At 46.1% G+C, this 20,639-nt stretch overlaps 1 protein-coding gene across 1 annotated transcript in view; it reads left to right on the plus strand.

The window, feature by feature from the left end:
* The window catches only part of LOC124550738 (WAS/WASL-interacting protein family member 3-like), a 33,934-nt gene extending 17,784 nt beyond the window's left edge, over window positions 1-16,150 (plus strand). The window contains exon 4 of the mRNA XM_047125458.1: window positions 15,843-16,150. Within this exon, the coding sequence (XP_046981414.1) occupies window positions 15,843-16,150 (308 nt within the window). The remainder of the gene's footprint in view (window positions 1-15,842) is intronic.
* The last annotated feature ends 4,489 nt before the right edge of the window (window positions 16,151-20,639 follow it).

Below are 20,639 nucleotides of genomic sequence, written 5' to 3' on the forward strand. Positions count from 1 at the left end.
CCTGGTACGCATATCCCTTACTGTTTAGTGTTAGGCAGCAATCACTGTGGGGATAAGAACAACCTACCTTTTAGTTCAGCCAATATGTCATCATAAACAATGAGATGCGTGAAAATCTGCAGCGTTATGCATGATGTTAAAAATTTATTGCTTCTTGTCTACTGAACACATTCGCAGTACATTTTCTGGACAGCATCCATATATGCCGTTGAATGTACCTACAAAAATATACCGCTGTGCATCACGCACGAATTTTTTTCGATACTTCACTACAAACAGAGTCAATTATGTGTTTTCGTTCCTGGCAAAATGAATACCGGGACAACGCCGGTTTTGTCAGCTGCAACTGCATGGATAATCCGAAAATCACCTTTAAGTGCCTGGCAAAGAGTTTGCTGAACCACCTACACAGTAATTCTTTATTATCGTACAGCGCGCAGTGATAATGAACACCTATATCTTTCCATGCGGGCTCAGATTTACTATGACGATCGTTTCTCCGTATGTAGGCCGGCGTCAACAAATATTTTCGCGTTCTGAGGAGAAAGCTTGTGACTGAACCAGAGCATTCCGGCGCAACGAAAAACGCCTTTCGTTTAATGATGTCCGCTTCAAATCCTGTATCATTTCAGTGACACTCTCTCCCCATTTCGCGATAATACAAAACGCGCTGCCCTCCATTGAACTTTTTCGATGTACTCCGTCAGTACTATATTGTAAGGATCCCACACCCCGCAGCAGTATTCTAAAAGAGAACGGACAAGCGTAGAGCGGGCAGTCTCTTTTGAAGATCTGTTACATTTTCTATGTGTCCTGCCAATAAAACGCAGTCTTTGGTTAGCCTCCCCCACAACATTTTCTATGTGTTTCTTGCAATTTAAGTTGTTCGTAATTGTAATACCTAGGTATTTAGTTGAATTTACGGCCTTTAGATTTGACTGTTTTATTGTGAAACCGAAGTTTAAAAAAAAATAGTTCAAATGGCTCTGCGCACTATAGGACTTAACTTCTGAGGTCATCAGTCCCGTAGAACTTAGAACTACTTAAACCTAACTAACCTAAGGACATCACACACACCCGAGTCTGAGGCAGAATTCGAACCTGCGACCGTAGCGGTCGCGCGGTTCCAGACTGTAGCGCCTAGAACCTCTCGGCCACCCCGGCCGGCAAACCAAAGATTAACGGATTCCTTTTAGCACTGATGTGTACGACCTCACACTTTTTGTTATTTAGGGTCAGTTGCCCACGTTATACAGATGTCTTTTCTAAATCGTTCTGGAATTTATTTGTATGGAATAGAGATGGTGGTCGTACGGTGATGCCAAACAGCCTTTTCTTGACGTCCAATTTGTACTGAATACTGTATATGCACGGGCTGAAGATTTGGTGCAGGCACTTTTGTTCTATTGGTAAGCAAGGAATAACGCTTGGTCTCCGACTACGCGAATTTTTGCTCACCTCGTATAGATTAAGAACACCAGAGAGCCTTTACGCATCCTTGGGAAGCCGCCCGATATAGCTTCGGTCACTAGACGAGTTGACGTCAATTACAGCGAACCTGTTGTAAACAGGAGCAACCTCCACCTTTTTCTATCCTCGCGGGACTGGCAGATGGCCTGGGGGGGACTCGAAGAACAGGTTGTTGACGTTACGTCTGGGGAGAGATGTTTGGGGTCCAGTCGGAGGCTTGGCGGAGAGGTGGGCAGGTGGCTGCGTGGAGCTGAAGGCCTTCCTCCTTCAGGTGGTACAGTGTCCAGCCAGCCCGGGGTGCGGAAGAAAATCCAGCCTGAATAGCGGACCCTGCCCGCTTGACCAGTCGCGCTGAATGAGCGATGGGCGGTGACGATCTTTTAAGTGCGCGGCGCGTTGCGGCCCTCCACCTGTTGGCTCGCGACCATTAGCCCACCTCGTCCACTCACTCACCTCTACCCTCTCCTTCTTCAACTTCTCCTCCTCATCACCCACCTTGTCCAGTCCGGCCAGTTACTCGCATCCGGCCCGCGAGGTTTAAAGCCAGCACTTAACCCCGCCGGGGTCTTTTATGTCTTTATAAAACCTGCGCCACTCCCGGCCGATGCGACGCGCGCCGCGGTCGTTTTCTGTGCAGACGCTGCAACGCCCGCACCGGCCCCGGAATGCAGGCGTATACAGATTGTTGTACTTTGTAGCAGCAGGCACAAATCACCGGTTTACGGTAACGTCTCGTATCGTCGTAGGAATGACAACTCAGGATACACGGGAATGTTTTGCTTGTAAGCATCTTTTTAAATCACCATACTACACACTGTTCTTCATCACTTCATGTCCTGTGCTAATCTTTTAACTTGCTAGTACCTGCTGTAACCAACAGCCTTTTAACATAACTCTACAAGTTGCAATCCGAACCTTTATCTTGCCTTATGGAGTTTCCTTTCTACTAACCTACCCATTTCTAGATAGCTCCGCACATTTGCCAACATCGAAATCTGGTACTGCACTCACTTGAAGAAGGCGTTAGAAGAATTTATTCGCCAGTGAGGGAACGAAAAACAAAAAATAAAAGTCTTCGATACCACTTTGGCAACTTGCAGCCATAACATCACACTTTAACCTAACCTAGACCTCGGGCTACACTACGGATCACCACATCACCACGTCCAAGGTTTCGTATTCACATTCGTTGGTCTCAGCATCTCGCAACCAATTTGTCACCTTTCAACCGGACCTAAGGCTGTGCCATAAATGGTGTAACAAAGAACTGTGTCCAAACTTACAGGAAAAATTTCTCACATGCAGAGGAAGAAAATATGTTAAACTGGCCTGGGTCCGCAAATTCTTTACTTTGGTGTCAGAGCTCATTTTCTACTTCTCTTCATAATCACATTACTCACGGGCAACACTTTTCTACGTGAAATGTAAAAAATTTCCACCGCTAGCAGAGATATATGCATCAACATGCCGTCGCACTAAATCTCTGAAGCACTGATATATTCATGGAGAATCACGCAACCAACGAAGATTTTCTGTCAACGTTTTGGCTGGCATTGTTGGTATACCGTTTTACGGCCTTATTTCTTCCACCCGTGCTGAATAGAAAAATTTACCAAGCTTTCTTAGAGAATACTCTGCCTGTAACATCCCTTTGCACGTGCGACAAAACGTGTACTTTATGTACGACGGAGCTTTTCCTAATTTCAGTGTTAATGTTCGTAGGCTTCTAAAGGACAGATCTCGTCACGGATACATAGGTAGAGGCGGACAAATTCCTTGCCTCCACTCTCTTCAGGCCTAAGCACAACATTTTTAGGTGGAGGGACATTTGAAAGCTCTTGTGCAGCAAAAGCGTGTACGAAATATACAGGGTGTTCGCGCCCGTATTGTGGAAGACTGTGAAACAATATTCTCCAGGGAAACATCACCACGTCAGGGATTGAGTACGACAGTGGGTTTATGCATGTATCCTTGCAAACGGAGGTTATTTTGAACATCTCAAAGTGGTTCAAATGGCTCTGAGCACTATGGGACTTCACTTCTTTGGTCAGAGCCATTTTGATACTACCGCCATCTGTATAAGTTCGTATCGCTAACCCATGACTTTTGTCACCTCAGTGTGTCATTATGTCAAAGACAGAGGCCGATTTTCGGTACAGGTAGATTCAGTCGACTCCACACCATTGCACGAGTATGTAAAAGATGAAAATTTCAGTGCACGAAATGGCCTTTGGTAATGGTTTAAGACGTATAGGGTGAAACCCAAATGGTGCAAAGAAGCACCAAAATTTTATCAGCAGGGCAGAGAGTGTAGTGTAACTCCGAGGAATTACTTGATTCCCGCGCCGGATGGGTATCTGTAGAGACGCGAAGCAAAGCTGGCGACGGGCCGCGAGAAAGGGTAGCGTGTGTCTGTGTCCGAAGCCTCTGGGGAGAGCCGCGAGCCGAGGAAAGACGGCGGGACGGCCGCGTCTGCAGAGGTTACGGCGCCGGATTTGGGCCGCGCCTTATGTTCCTGACGACGGCGCGGCACTAAGGCGCCGAAACGCCGCCGACGTTACCCGCCGGGGACAGCGGCTCGGCTGCAGGAGGAAGCTACTGGCTCGTGGTCTCCGTGGCCACCTCTGCACTACCCGTTGCGTTGACGTCACCAATAAGACTGGAAGAACATTTTATGCCTTCCTGTTCTTTTAACAATGCTCGCCTATTTACCAAAATGCGGAAGACGTCTGTTTCTCTGCCTTTATATCTCTCTGCACAGCGCAGCGGTCGGCCGCACATTCCTCTAAAAGCCTCCTGAACGTCATTTGGCCCTGACGTGTTGGTATTTGACAAATGTCATTACCCACTAAGGAACTCAGGTTCATACATAGAAAATTTGTGTGTGTGTGTGTGTGTGTGTGTGTGTGTGAGAGAGAGAGAGAGAGAGAGAGAGAGAGAGAGAGAGAGAGAGCCCGCAGCTCGTGGTCGTGCGGTAGCGTTCTCGCTTCCCACGCCCGGGTTCCCGGGTTCGATTCCCGGCGGGGTCAGGGATTTTCTCTGCCTCGTGATGGCTGGGTGTTGTGTGATGTCCTTAGGTTAGTTAGGTTTAAGTAGTTCTAAGTTCTAGGGGACTGATGACCATAGATGTTAAGTCCCATAGTGCTCAGAGCCATTTGAACCATTTTTAGAGGGAGGGAGATAGAGAGAGGGAGGATTCCAGCACAGCTCTGGGACACCTGCTGACAGTTGAAAGACGTGAGGTATACCTCTCGTGTGTGTTACCAGGTTTGCCGTAATAGTATCGACGGCACTCAGAAAGTTTTTTAGATCTTATGATGAAGCTTCTATGGCTGATTAATGTGACTGTACCTGTATAACGCGTTACACAAATTACGTAATGTGCTGGATTCACTCACGTCTGGAGATGGTCACAGCCTCCGAAATTAATTCCACAAATAGTAAAGTATTTGTGATCCATAGCTGAATTTGTACCAAAACAAATATTTGCTGGATCGCTGAGAAACCTAACTGCAAACATATAGCAACTCGTGTAATAACTGTATGGTATCCGATTATGGTCAGCTAATCGTAACTAGCACTTGTTGTTGTGGTCTTCAGCCCTGAGACTGGTTTGATGCAGCTCTCCATACTATTTTTTGTTGTGCAAACTTCTTCATCTCCCAGTACCTACCATATGCATGACTTGTAATACCTCAAAGATACTGAAAAAAGAATAAAAAGTTCGGAACCATGTTGTTGTTGTTGTGGTCTTCAGTCCTGAGACTGGTTTGATGCAGCTCTCCATACTACTCTATCCGGTGCAAGCTTCTTCATCTCCGAGTACCTACTACAGCCTACATCCTTCTGAATCTGCATAGTGTATTCATCTCTTGGTCGCCCTCTACGATTTTTACCCTCCACGCTGACCTCCAGTACCAAATTGGTGATCCCTTGATGCCTCAGAACATGTCCTACCAACCGATCCCTTCTTCTAGTCAAGTTGTGCCACAAACTCCTCTTCTCCCCATTTCTATTCAATACCTCCTCATTAGTTATGTGATCTCCCCATCTAATCTTCAGCATTCTTCTGTAGCACCACATTTCGAAAGCTTCTATTCTCTTCTTGTCTAAACTATTTATCGTCCATGTTTCACTTCCATACATGGCTACACTCCGTACAAATACTTTCAGAAACGACTTCCTGACACTTAAATCTGTACTCGATGTTAACAAATTTCTCTTCGTCAGAAACGCTTTCCTTGCATTTCCAGTCTACATTTTATATCCTCTCTTCTTCAATCATCATCAGTTATTTTGCTCCCCAAATAGCAAAACTCCTTTAACTAGTACTTATCACATGTTTAATTCATTATCAGCTCTTGATATTTCTTCGACTCTTTTTCAAATACTTTCAATGGTACACTATCTCACAATATGGTGGCGCGATTATACCACTTCTCGTGTTCCGCATGTAATTTTGGATGGGTTGGGTCCACGACAAGAATATGGGCAGTAGCATGTAGCGGCAGAAAGGAAGCAGTGCCTTGTAAGTTTGACACTGACGGCGTTGTAGCTGAGGCGAACAAATACGTCCTGCGGATGCAGCGGCCTCAAACCCACCCCCGCAGGTTGGCTCGAGAGGAGGAGGACCGTAAAAATAAGGCGACGGCGGCGGCGGCGGCGGGGGCGTGAAGGCGAGTAACGGCCAGCCCTGCGGGGGCGGGCCAAGATGGCGCCAGCGCGGCGGAGGCAGTGGGGGCGGCGGTTTTTACGACTGCGGCGCCAGGTGCGGTCCCGCGGGGGGCTGTAAAGGACGGCTGTCCCTCACCTGCACGGCTTAACGGCGCGCCGGCCTCGTCCCTCTCTCCTGAAGATGCCGCCGACGCCGAAACGCACTCGGTTTGTCCGCGCTGAGCTGCGACGTATGCTCGTTCCCTGCTTATTAATAGTGGCCGAGCAACTCGTTCCTAGCAGTTCCGAAGCGAAGAAAGGTAGGAAGACTGAAGTTTAACGTCCCTTCGGAACACTGGTTTATAGCCTCGTCCCTCTGCCCAGAAGACGCTGCCGATGCCGAAACGCACTTGGATGCTCATTCCCTTTAGCAAAGTAACGCGTTTTTAGCAGTTCTGAAGTGAAGAAAGGTAGTATGACTGCACTTCAGTGCCTCGTCAAAATGGTGAAACAGTTTTAATCCTGCTGATGGCCGAAACAGGAGTAGAAACCAAACGGAGACGTACCTACAAATCATGTGTTGTACTAGAAGCATGAATGGGTCAGGGCTGATGCAACGACGAGGCATGATGAGCCTGTTGCCGTGTGGAGGGCAGGGAGAGTTCCCGGCGTGGCAGACACGTGGGGCATTAGTCACCACGTGGGAGCGCTGCCCGTGCTTGCGAGTGCAGCGTCCGATATGCAAATCCAGCGCACTGCGGGTCTTGTGGGGGGCACCGGGCGTCGCTGGACCCCCGTCTTCCCCCTCCCCTCCCCCCCTCCCCACCTACCTGCAGAGTCGTGGTCCACGCTTTGCTGTCGGACGCTCTGTGCGCCCAGAGGTCAGCTCTATGTGACAGCTGGGCGCGGTAGAGCCGCCCTATTGTCAGATAGCGGTAGTGGACATTGTACTTGTAACAGTTCGCAGAAGACGAACAAATCTGGCTTCTTCACAAACTTTAGGTGCATAGTTCCTTGGCCGACATCCGTCTTGTTCACTTTGGACTTTCCTGTGTACCATTTTTTCTAAAGTTCAGATCCATTTTGTTCTCCATAGTCTGTTTCATTTATTTGAACAAGACGAACTTTTATTATAAATCAATACGATCTTTCAAAGCTAATCTACCCTGCACAAGTCTCTTCATCTCTGTGTCACTACTGCAATCTATATCTACGTCTACACACACTCTCCGCAAGCAACGTATGGTGCATCTGCGTTAAGTCACGTTACATGCAGCGTTCTTACAATGTAATAGAAATATATTATGAATAATGATCTGAATGACACTTCGGTGACTATGACACTTCGGTGACTACACGTTTAGTCCTTGTTCTATGCTTGCTTTACTGCCACTACTACTGACGACTGTCTTGCTAGTACTGTCTGCGGCATCTCTTGTTGCCTGCGCTCGCCTCTGCCTTTGCCGTAATGTCGCTGCAGGTTCTCTTTACGCACCGGTCTAGATACTCTCTGCACAGGCGTTGAGATCGGTCCTCGAGGTCACAGAGCAGAACCGTGTGTCCTGGGGGCCTCTCTCTCCATCACTATAAATGGGGCTACCTGGCAGCCATAAAACCGAAAGTCACCACTCCGCCATGGTTCACCATTGTGAAGCTTAATAGACGTCGTGTGACCTCTCTCATCCATATGAGTGTGGGACACGGGTGTTACCCACCCACCTGTACCAGATGAAAACATCGCTTCTGGACACTGCGATCAGGACACAATGGCGGTGCTGGATTGGATCCACGTCGTGCTGGCGTGAACCAAGTAGTCGGCCGCAAAAGCAGTCTTGCATAAAACATTTGGTTGGGTCGTGTTACTCCCTACATAGAAGTGCAAGTGCTTTACTTCACTGGTTAGGTATTATTCGCTCGCCGGTATTCATCTTTGACCCATAAGTTTTGGTGCTCTTGTCCTCCCACTGATCTAACCCGCCTCGAAATCTGAGAGGTCTGTTTGTGTTTTTATTTTACATTGAGAACGCTATCGTCATATCGCTCAGTTTTATGTCGGCAGGGATGTCATTCTCCTCTCGAATGGGCCCGGTTCGAAACCTGGGTCGTAATTTTCCGTATTTCTATTTATATAAAGAACTTACCTTTGCACTTCAGACTCGTATCATTTTCTGTTGTGAAAACTGCACTGACGTTAACTTGACATGGTTGTGACTACTGACACCTGTCTGGTGTTCACCTTCCAGTGTTTTTATTTTACATTAAAAAATAATGGTCTTACGTCTGTTTTATTGCTCTATTGCGGAAATTGCAATTAACATGGTACTTCTGTAACTACTGTTGGCTGTGAAATGTGTATTTTTATAGGACAACTATCCAAGGAGTTCCACCCAATAATATCCAAACAGCAGACTCTGTACACAATTTATTAAATTGCCAATACTGAACTCTTTTAAATAACAACAAATTCATGTAACTTACAAAACTTAACAAATGGTTAAAGAGTGAGCTTTAAAAACAATAACGGCGGCTTGCCACCATAAAATCAAGAACCTTTTACAATAGTGCTTTTAGAGTTTACCCAAAAGACAAAATCAAATAATAAGTTAACTTGGCATTACAATTTAAAACTTATAAAAAACTTTGAGAAAGATAATGGCGCTTGGCACCATAAAATGAAAGAAGCGCAACATACAACCAATAAATATAATAACAAAGTAATAATTTGATACAACGAAAGAGAGAGGGCAACTCCCAACACAATCACAGACGAGCGAGCTCTCAACACTTATGAGCCTTCCCACTAGAAACGGCCCCCGAAATAAACCGCTGAGAGCTCCCCGACATGCCTCCCACAACTGCCCATCACTTACGCACCTTGGTTATGTCCTGTAACACACGACAGATAAGATCAACACAAGATAAAATTCAGAAATACAGTATAACATCCCGACGGCACATGATGACCACGGCGCCGCTAACTCGGGCGCTCTTAATAAGTGCCGGAAGCCAACACACGCAAATCTTAATAGACAATTCTCGCTTCTTGAAACGAAACAATAAAAGCCAAGCGCACATTAATAGTCAAACCACAGTCTTAGAAGTGCCTTAACGACACCAAACGCGACTATTCCACCAAATTAATAATAACACAGTAAAAAAAAAAAAAAATACGGAACATACCACTAAATGCTGTTACACAACCAAATTGACGAGATCGAGATGTTCAGGTCCCAGAAGGCCACATATACCAAGCAGCAGTAATTCACTATGTGTATACTGTACAAAACCGCCCTTCTTAGGCAGACTTTACCTAACACATCGAATGCTAAATGTACCATACATGAACGCAACTCCAGTTGAGCAAATAAATTAGTACCAACAAATATCGTAATTAGCCACACACACAGCAAAAAGTTCCGACAACACCGTCCCCCATCAGAAAAGTTCAGAAACCACTGCTGGAGCTTCCAGGGGAAAATCTGAAGAGCCAACCGAGCCCACACCCAAACCTGGCAGACGACTCCAAAATTCAGCAACTAGTTGTCTCCGGGCCAGGGTATCACAGGACCCCACCGGACCTCCACATCAGACAGGCAGGAAGAGCAAGTACGCCCACTCCAATTAATCACCGCCGCATGGCCAGTACAGCGGCGAGTCGCCTCCGCCCCAGACCACTCTGCTCATATTGCGAGGCACAACAACCTTATCGCTAGTCACTAGCAGATCAGGCAGAGCGAACTTCACGTTCCGTGCAATACCCGGAAAACCAACTACCCTCTCGCTTTCCGCCGGCCACCTCAAACACACGCCAGCGACGTCATAGCAAATCGCCACCGGAGCGCCACCCGCACCAGGACAGCGAACTACAATCGATTACAGGGCGCGCTCTGAACAAAATCACAGGATAGCGGCGCGCGTCATATCAGGCTGTATGGCCTTCGCAGCCCAAACCCAAAAACAAATAAATGAAAAAAACTCACGGGGGCTAATGTCCTGAGCGACGACAGAGTGACGATTCGAAACCGAGATATACGGGTTAAGCTCGTAGCTGTGGCATTCCGGAGAGGCTGTATATGCGGCCCTCAGCGGTGGCCGGCGAGCAGTAAAGCGACGGGGCGCTGCTGGAGAAGCGTCTCGCCTGTCCGCCATTTAATTGCGTCCGAGCGACCGCCAGCGAATCCGGGAGAGGATTTTACGGCCGCGAGTCGGAGACGCGGTGACCGCGGAAACAGGTCGCGGCAGGGCAGACGGAAGCGGCGGCGGCGGCGGCAGCGGCCTGTGGCCGAGCCCGAGGGCGCCCGCATGCGGACCCGCCGAAACGCCGCCAGGGCAGGTGGACGCCGCGCCGCGCCGCGCCGCTCCGCCCGGATGTCGCGGCATAGGGGCGCTCTCGTTACGGCTGGCCCAGCACCTGTCTGCCGCATTGCCTCGCGCCCACGCCCCTGCCACGCGAATCTCATTTACTGGAGGACGGTGTCCTCACCTCACCGACTGCACTGTGTCGTCCGTCAGTTCGATACGTGGCCCCAAAGGTCAACTGAGCTACTTGTCGGTGAGTCTACAGTCGATATCTAGGACGATTGCTGTGATGATTTTTATACTGAACTGGTGCAACTACTGTGAAATAAAGCACGAATATACGCGTCAAGGCGAGTAAATTAAGTATGTCCACGTTCTCCTCATAATGTCCTGTCACGGTCGCCAAATATGTTAAATAACACTCGGATGGTGTGGAATAGTTTTCTCATATGAATGCTGCCATGACTCTCACAATATTACCAGCTGAGTAACTACCCACTGTCACATAAAGTACGAATATGCACGAGCTTCAGATACATCTAGCAAATAATTGAGTCTACAGTCGATATCTAGGACGATTGCTGTGATGATTTTATTACTGAACTGGTGCAACTATTCTGAAATAAACACGAATATACGCGACAAAAAGAAATGGCACTGGGGACTATGGGACTTAACTTCTGAGGTCATCAGTCCCCTAGAACTTAGAACTACTTAAACCTAACTAACTTAAGGACATGACACACACCCATGCCCGAGGCAGGATTCGAACCTGCGACCGTAGCGGTCGCACGGTTTCAGACTGTAGTCCCTAGAACCGCTCGGCCACCCAAGCCGGCACATACGCGTCCAGGCGAGTAAATTATGCACGTTCTTCTCATAATGTCCTGTTACGGTCGCCAAATATGATAAATAACACTCGGATGGTGTGGAATAGTTTTCTCATATGAATTCTGGCATGACTCTCGCAATATTACCAGCTGAGTAACGGAACTATTCTGCCCCCTGTCACATAAAGTACGAATATGTACGAGCTTCAGATACATCTAGCAAATAATTTAGTCTACAATCGATATCTAGGACGATTGCTGTGATGACTTTTATACTGAACTGGTGCAACTACTATGTAATAAAGCATCAATATACACGTCAAGGCGAGTAAATTATGTATCTTCACGTTCTCCTCATAATGTCCTGTCACAGTCGCCAAATATGTTAAATAACACTCGGATGGTGTGGGATAGTTTTCTCATATGAATTCTGGCATGACTCTCACAATATTACCAGCTGAGTAACTACCCACTGTCACATAAAGTACGAATATAGACGGGCTTCAGTTACATCTAGCAAATATTTGAGTCTACAATCGATATCTAGGACGATTGCTGTGATGATTTTTATATTGAACTGGTGCAACTACTGTGAAATTAAGCACGAATATACACGTCAAAGCGAGTAAATTATGTATCTCCACGTTCTCCTCATAATGTCCTGTCACGGTCGCCAAACATGTTAAATAACACTCGGATGGTGTGGAATAGTTTTCTCATATGAATGCTGGCATGAGTCTCACAATATTACCAGCTGAGTAACGGAACTATTCTGCCCACTATCACACAAAGTACGAATATACGCGAGCTTCAGATACATTTAGCAAATAATTGAGGACGTAGGTTGCAAATGCTGTTCTGAGATGGAAAGGCTGGCACAAGACGGGAATCTGTGGTGGGCTGCCTCAAACCAGTCAGAAGACTTATGTCTCCAAAGATGTATATACAGGGTGTTACAAAAAGGTACGGCCAAACATTCAGGAAACATACCTCACACACAAATAAAGAAAAGATGTTATGTGGACATGTGTCCGGAAACCCTTAATTTCCATGTTAGAGCTCATTTCAGTTTGTTCTTCCACCTACGCTCAATGGAGCACGTTATCATGATTTCATACGGCATACTCTACCTGTGCTGCTAGAACATGTGCCTTTACAAGTACGACACAACATGTGGTTCATGCACGGTGGAGCTCCTGCACATTTCAGTCGAAGTGTTCGTACGCTTCTCAACAACAGCTTCGGTGACCGATGGATTGGTAGATGCGGACCAATTCCATGGCCTCCACGCTCTCCTGACCTCAACCTTCTTGACTTTCATTTATGGGGGCATTTGGAAGCTCTTGTCTACGCAACCCCCGTACCAAATGTAGAGACTCTTCGTGCTCGTATTGTGGACGGCTGTGATACAATACGCCATTCTCCAGGGCTGCGTCAGCGCATCAGGGATTCCATGCGATGGAGGGTGGATGCATGTATCCTCGCTAACGGAGGTTTGAACATTTCCTGCAACAAAGTGTTTGAAGTCACGCTGGTACGTTCTGTTGCTGCGTGTTTCCATTCCATGATTAATGTGATTTGAAGAGACGTAATAAAATGAGCTCGAACATGGAAAGTAGGCGTTTCCGGACACATGTCCACGTAACATATTGTCTTTCTTTGTGTGTGAGGAATGTTTCCTGAAAGTTTGGCCGTACCTTTTTGTAACACCCTGTATATATAAGTAAGCGCTAAGGAAGGCAAAATAAGTCTCCACATTCTTCTCGAAAAAGTCCTATAGCGGTCGCCAAAAATGTTAAACAGTACTTGAATGGCCTGGAATAGTCCACATACGAATGTTGAGATGGTTCCAGTAACATTGCAAAATGAACTGCAGCTCCTGCTATCTAACAAAATAAGAAATACACATTCAGGAAAATAGATTAAGTGTGTATATGATTTACACGAGTTGCTCACGTGATCTAATGTTGTAGTCTACAGTATTAGAAGCAAAGATCTCTTGGTGTGAAATGGTTTATTCCATGACTAGTTTCGACAGTAACTGGTTTTCGACTAGAGATTGTCAGATTTCCCCGAAATATAACTACATATCAGCACATCAGTCTCGGCGATATACTAAGAAAATGCTCCAATTACAATAATACAGCTTCACACTTGTTTGTAAAATATATAAAACCTGCTAAATAAAACATCCACAGCACCGATAAGGAGTACAAGAGCAGAAACAGGTTCGTCAGTAAAAATGATGCGTCGACAACTCAGGAAGTCTGACTATGGATATCACGAACTGCCAATATTCTGCATCCCCGTAGGTATCCATGAAGCAGTGGCCGCCTTCAAGAAATTGAATATATAATGCTCCATCTGTCAATGAAACAGGAAGAAATATTAGTCTAATCGCAACAGAAATACGCTCCACCATGCACCTCACAGCTGATTCGAAGCAAATAGCTATAGATGTTGACATAACAGTACGTGCGCAATAAAATTAGATTATGAATGTTATGTTACTGTGCTCAACACTACCAAACATCATTCTTCTCCTGTGAAACTCCAAAATTTCCGCGAATGTGTCCATAGTTGGCATTGCTGCTTGTTATTCATGATTAGCTGCAAAACGTCTGTTCGCTGGAAGGTGCCCGTGTAGGAAACGCCAACGACGCTGTATGGAAATGCAGTAATGATGCCGGTTTTTCTGAGCTGTTAAAGCTCCAATTACTCAGTTCTCTCCAGTTAGAGAGAAACCCCTAAACATGTCATGGAACTAGTTGCTATGCAGAACATCCTTCACTTCATTCCAACAGCACGAACTGTTAATACTGCACAAACTAACGATGAAATTCAGCGCAGAACTGAAGCTTTTTGTGGCTGCCTGTGTGGTAGAGTACATATCGCCTGGACTGGAATATGGCACGGTGAAAGCAGAAAGCGGCCGTTCCGACGTACATCCACCGGCAGCGAGCGTGGTTTTCCCTGCTTTTCCTACCAACAGAAGCAGTAGCGAGGTCGCGACGTGTTCTCGGAAACCAGTCCGGTCCAGCCAAGGGTCCACCTGTTTGGCGTCACTGTTTTTGTTGTTCGTTCCGCCTCAGGGTTCATATCTAGGGAGCTGGCCAGTTTTTCCGCTTAATATTTTACGGAACGATTTTCTACTTTAAATTTTGAAATCATATGACATTCTCACGGGCAAATTAATCTAGTGCTCGTCCGTTTTACGAATTCGAAAAAAATACAGACTATGGTGCTTTGCTGGAACAGAGAAGTGAGCTTTACTTCTCTCTCTCACTCTCCCCCCCCCCCCCCTCTCTCTCACTCTCTCTCTCTCTATCTCTATCTCTCTGCTGGTGGTCACGAGATCACGAAAATTAAAACGGCGGAGAGGGGGGGGGGGGAGGGAGGGGGGTACGGAGGCATTTAGACAGTGATTTGTGTCTTCATTCAATATGCGAATGGAACAGGAAAGAAAACCTTTAATACAGATAAGAGGTACGGCTAGAGTGTGTTGTTCGACACTTCCACCGCCCTCCCCAACCCCCCGACTGCATTAAATATTATTTGTAGTGACAGACAGATCTGTAGCGTATCTCAAGGTCTAGATTGGGTTGACAGGTCGTAATTTCATTGTGAGATGGCGAAGGCAATCAATTTCAGTGAGAAATAAAGGTTTTCACAATAAAAAAATGGTTCGAATGGCTCTGAGCACTATGGAACTTAACATCTGAGGTCATCAGTCCCCTAGAACTTAGAACTACTTAAACCTAACTAACCTAAGGACATCACACATATCCATGCCCGAGCCCGGATTCGAATCTGCGCCGTAGCGGTCGTGCGGTTCCAGACTGAAGCGCCTAGAACCGCTCGGCCACCACGGCCGGGTTTTCATAATAGATTGACCTCTAATGTAGCCTAGTGTTTACGTCGGGCCATACATAAATGCGCTTTGCGAAATTTGCTGCGCTTTTTGTTCACGCAGCCTGGCGTGAGGAGGGAAGAACTATACTGACGTGAGGTCTGGAACATGACAAGGAATGAGAATTCAGAAAGAGGACGTAATTAGTTTGATACTTAGCTTTAATCCATTAATGATGAACGTCGCTCTTGACGGTACACGATTCACAGTATTATCTGTTAGTAACTGAATATAGCGCCTTGCTAGGTCGTAGCAAATGACGTAGTTGAAGGCTATGCTAAACTGTCGTCTCTGCAAATGAGAGTGTATGTAGAAAGTGCACCATCGCTAGCAAAGTCGGCTGTACAACTGGGGCGAATGCTTGGGAGTCTCTCTAGACGATACCTGGCGTGTGGCGGCGCTCGGTCTGCAATCACTGATAGTGGCGACACGCGGGTCCGACGTATACTAACGGACCGCGGCCGATTTAAAGGCTGCCACCTAGCAAGTGTGGTGTCTGGCGGTGACACCACACTTTTCATTATAAAAACTGAAGTTGCAAGGTAAATTTAGAAAACTTAGATAATGAACAAGTCTTCGATGAGTATTTTGACGCATATTTTGTACATAGATTGTACGTAACCTAAGATAAATGCAAGGGGAGGCGTAGAGTTGGCTATCTACGCATCGTTTCCCCGTAGTACCCGCCGCCGTGCGCCTTACCGTGGCTTTGAAGTACGCGCATGGGTGTAGACCGACCGCAGAGGCTGGTATTAAGATATCACCGGCGAGAGGAGCAGCCACTGTGGGCCTGGAGTCAGAGCGAGCAGCTGGTCCGTACCTGCCGGAGTTGCGTAGGCCCCAGCACGGAGGCCCGAGGTGCCAGGACCAGGCGCAGAGGCGGGACCTGCACGTGGCGCGCACGCGACCAGATGCGCCGCCGCTGCCTTTTCCTTCCCCTCCCCCGCCCCCTTTTTCTTTCTTTCTTCTTCTGCTGTGCTGCAGCTGAGCCGGGACGACTTTGCATGCTAATGACAGCGCCGGTGGGAGAGATATGAAGAGCGCACGCGAGCGGCCGTGAAAAGGGCGCGGGCACAGTGCGATTGTCGCTCAGTCAGCCAGCCAGCAGCCGCGGCGTCGCTTTTTGTGGTGCCGGCGTCTTGTCTCTGGCCGGCCGGCCCTTTGTGTCTTCCCCCTGATCCCGGTGCGGTCGCGTGTGTGTCGGATTAAGAGGTGCCGCGTAACGACACACACGCCGAAACCTCCCGTAGGCAGCCGAGTAACATCTCACTCCTACCGACCCGACGACGCAGCTGTCACCCTGCCAAGCAGTGGATGGAGTACTAAACTCTACTAATAAGTTCAGAGGCACGAATAAAAATCACTACTACGTTTCTAAAGGCTATGCCTCCGAACGTTTTATTCTGTTTTCTGTGTCTTTGAGGTATAACATGTGATTGCCTACAGGAAAATTAAAGAGACCTTCGGAGAAAGGAGAACCACTTGCATGAATATCAAGAGCTTTGATGGAAACCCAATTCTAAGCAAAGAAGGGAAAGAAGAAAGGTGGAAGGAGTATATCGAGGGTCTATACAAAGGCGATTTACTTCAGGACAATATTATGGAAATGGAAGAGGATGAAGATGAAATAGGAGATATGATACTACGTGAAGAGTTTGACAAAGCACTGAAAGACCTGAGTCGACACAAGGCCCCGGAGTAGACAACATTCCATCAGAGCTACTGATGGCCTTGGGAGAGCCAGTCATGACAAAACTCTACCATCTTGTGAGCAAGACGTATGAGACAGGCGAAATACCATCAGACTTTAAGAAGAATATAATAATTCCAATCCCAATTAAAAATCAGGTTTTGACAGATGTGAAAATTACCGAACTATCAGTTTAATAAGTCACAGCTGCAAAATACTAACGCGAATTCTTTACAGACGAATGGAAAAACTGATAGAACCCGACCTCGGGGAAGATCAGTTTGGATTCCGTAGAAATGTTGTAACACGAGAGGCAATACTGACCCTACGACTTATCTTAGAAGAAAGATTAAGGAAAGGCAAACCTACGTTTATAGCATTTGTAGACTTAGCGAAAGCTTTTGACAACGTTGACTGGAATACACTCTTTCAAATTCTGAAGGTTGCTGGGGTAAAATACAGAGAGCGAAAGGCTATTTACAATTTGTACAGAAAGCAGATGGCAGTTATAAGAGTCGAGAGGTATGAAAGGGAGGCAGTGGTTGGGAAGGGAGTGAGACAGGGTTGTAGGCTATCCCCGATGTTATTCAATCTGTATATTGAGCAAGCAGTGAAGGAAACAAAAGAAAAGTTCGGAGTGGGTATTAAAATCCATGGAGAAGAAATACAAACCTTGAGGTTCGCCGGTGACATTGTAATTCTGTCAGAGACAGCAAAGGACTTGGAAGAGCAGTTGAACGGAATGTGCAGTGTCTTGAAAGGAGAGTATAAGATGAACATCAACAAAGCAAGACGAGGATATGGAATGTAGTCGAATTAAGTCGGGTGATGCTGAGGGAATTAGATTAGGAAATGAGACACTTAAAGTAGTAAAGGAGTTATGCTATTTGGGAAGCAAAATAACTGATGATGGTCGAAGTAGAGAGGATGTAAAATGTAGACTGGCAATGGCAAGGAAAGCGTTTCTGAAGAAGAGAAATTTGTTAACATCGAGTATAGATGTAAATGTCACGAAGTCGTTTCTGAAAGTATTTGTGTGGATTGTAGCCATGTATGGAAGTGAAACGTGGACGATAAATAGCTTAGACAAGAAGAGAATAGAAGCTTTCGAAATGTGGTGCGACAGAAGAATGCTGAAGATTAGATGGGTAGATCACATAACTGATGAGGAGGTATTGAATAGAACTGGGGAGAAGTGGAGCTTGTGGCACAACTTGACTAGAAGAAGGGATCGGTTGGTAGGACATGTTCTGAGACATCGAGGGATGACCAATTTAGTATTGGAGGGCAGCGTGGAGGGTAAAAATCGCAGAGGGCGACCAAGAGATGAATACACTATGCAGATTCAGAAGGATGTAGGCTGTAGTAGGTACTCGGAGATGAAGAAGCTTGCACAGGATAGAGTAGTATGGAGAGCTGCATCAAACCAGTCTCAGGACTGAAGACCACAACAACAACAACATGGTTCCGAACTTTTTATTCTGTTTTCAGTATCTTTGAGGTATTACATGTCATGCATATTACTCAATCGACTTTCCCGTTTCGCTGGCCTGTGCCGCTACTGGTCTCCGAACTGTCCGTGTAGAATGGTGGTGTGTAATGAAACTGTGACGCTGAGTGAGAAACAGCGTGATGAAATCGAAGTCCTAATCCCAGAAAACGTGTCTCCAACTGAAATCCGTAGAAACGGAAAGCTGAGTACGTAGATGATTCTACCGATATCAGTAATGTGCGGCGTTGGGTTGTTCGTGCCCGTAACAAAGGGAACGGTGGTGCTAACCGTGTGGCGGAGCTCGGAGTGGTAGATTGCTTACGTCAACCGTCGAAATCGGATTGATTAACTCATAAGAGAATATCGTTGGATAACACAGACACAGATAATTGTGAACACCGTGGATGCCTCTAATGCTCACTCCTGACATAAACAGAGAGACTGGACATATGGCAACAATTTCTTCAGTTTTGTTTGGAGGCTGAGGGTGATGGGTTCCTTAACAACATTATGACAGGTGACGAATTCTCGGTTCACCAGGTTGGCTCCGAAAACAAGAGAGCATCCGAAACTTAAAGAGCAACTTTGAGGACTTCACTTTGGTAGCGATGAAGCAGTGCAAGTAGATAGATATATGGCTCCGTCAGCCAAGCCAGACATTCTACAGTGACGGTATCAACAAACTGGTCTCACGTTGGGAGAAATGTGTTCGTCGCCAGGTTGTGACTACGCTGAGAAATAAATACGCAGAAATGAAGGCTAGAGATGTAGACTGCTAACAAAGTTTTTTTTTTTTTTTTTTTTTAAAAAAGACAGCAGTGAGAGCTGTCACAAAAAAAATCGGAGACATTATTTTCCAGCATTCACTCGTAGTTTTACACATGCACAAGGTTTGTAGGCTGTTTCCGTGTATGTTTAACCGTTTCACCACTAATTGTTTCTGGGGTGAAATACATTAGTCTGCTTATTTTAATTAACAATGTGAATAAATATTTCCCTCTATTTCGGTTTACGACAGGAGGACGGTTGGAACATACGTGTCCCACTGGGGGACCTGTATGTCTCAGTGTTACTGAAATGAATGTTGCTGTACTTTCATTTGTCCTATATATTTTCAGAAAATCATTTCGATCGTGTGTGTGATTCCAGACATTTGACATTTCGCAAGGTTATTCCAAATCACACACTATTCATTATTAAACGCAAACTGGAGTGCATCATGTGTCTGTCACATCGATCCTCTTGCGTGTGACACGGTGTGACACAGTTTTCCCACAACGCAGTTTGACACATGGTACATAGCAGTACCATGTAATAAATTTACACTGGTTCTCTGATAACTTATCGTGCGACACATACGTCTTGTAAACGTTAAACTATAAACAAAAGCACAACGTAAGCTTCAACAAACATTAAGTTTTCTTGTATTAACAACACGTTTAAGAGGCATCTGGCGGCAATTCCGGTGTCTGTCTCAGCTACATTAGTCGAAGGAAAACAAAGATTTGGAATATCCAGTATATGAAAGTGGATCATGGAGTGTGGGCAAACCGTAAACGAAGAGAAATTTTTTAAATGTGGTGCGACAGGAGGAGGGTGAAACTTTTAACTATCTTTCTCCCATTACTCTTCTTTTAACAGATACGCCCGTCTCAGGTCTGACCTGTGTAAAATGTCGCAACCTGTTATGGTAATAAGAGAAAGCATTGTATTGTGCAACTCCAGACAACTGACTCTTCCCACTCTTTGTGACACAATGGGGAATATGCTATGGTCACGTTTAGATTTTAGATTTTTTTGTGGTGGAGTTGCTGAGACGCTGGCGACATTATTTCTCAAGTGTCTACCGCTTGTGATCTATCCAGTCAGACAGGTCCTCCATTATATGGACTCTACGTCCATTCTTATTCCTACATGAAGTGTATCCCACACATTTCAACAGTATCTCCGTGTGGCCTGTAATGTACGTGACCTATTTTGTTGGCAAATTGCACGTCCCAAGGATCCTACCAGTTACACTGCCGCACTTCGAAAGGGGCGCTTGTAGTTACCACAGTACTCTTATTTAAGTCTTCCACATTCATAACAGAGTACCGTGTAGGAGGTGAAAACGTTTCGGCGACTACGACGGGACTTCATATGAGGACATATCTATCTTTCTTAACGAGTACATTCGTGTTTTATAAGATAACACTAACTGGTAGTAAATCCTAAGGTGTTCTCTTTTTACTGACTTACTTCCCCCCTTTCAAACCTAGCTTGCAGCTGGCTGCTCGTAATGCCAAGAAGCGCTTG

The sequence above is a fragment of the Schistocerca americana genome, chromosome 9, assembly GCF_021461395.2.
Source record: "Schistocerca americana isolate TAMUIC-IGC-003095 chromosome 9, iqSchAmer2.1, whole genome shotgun sequence".
NCBI classification, from domain to species: Eukaryota; Metazoa; Arthropoda; class Insecta; order Orthoptera; family Acrididae; genus Schistocerca; species Schistocerca americana.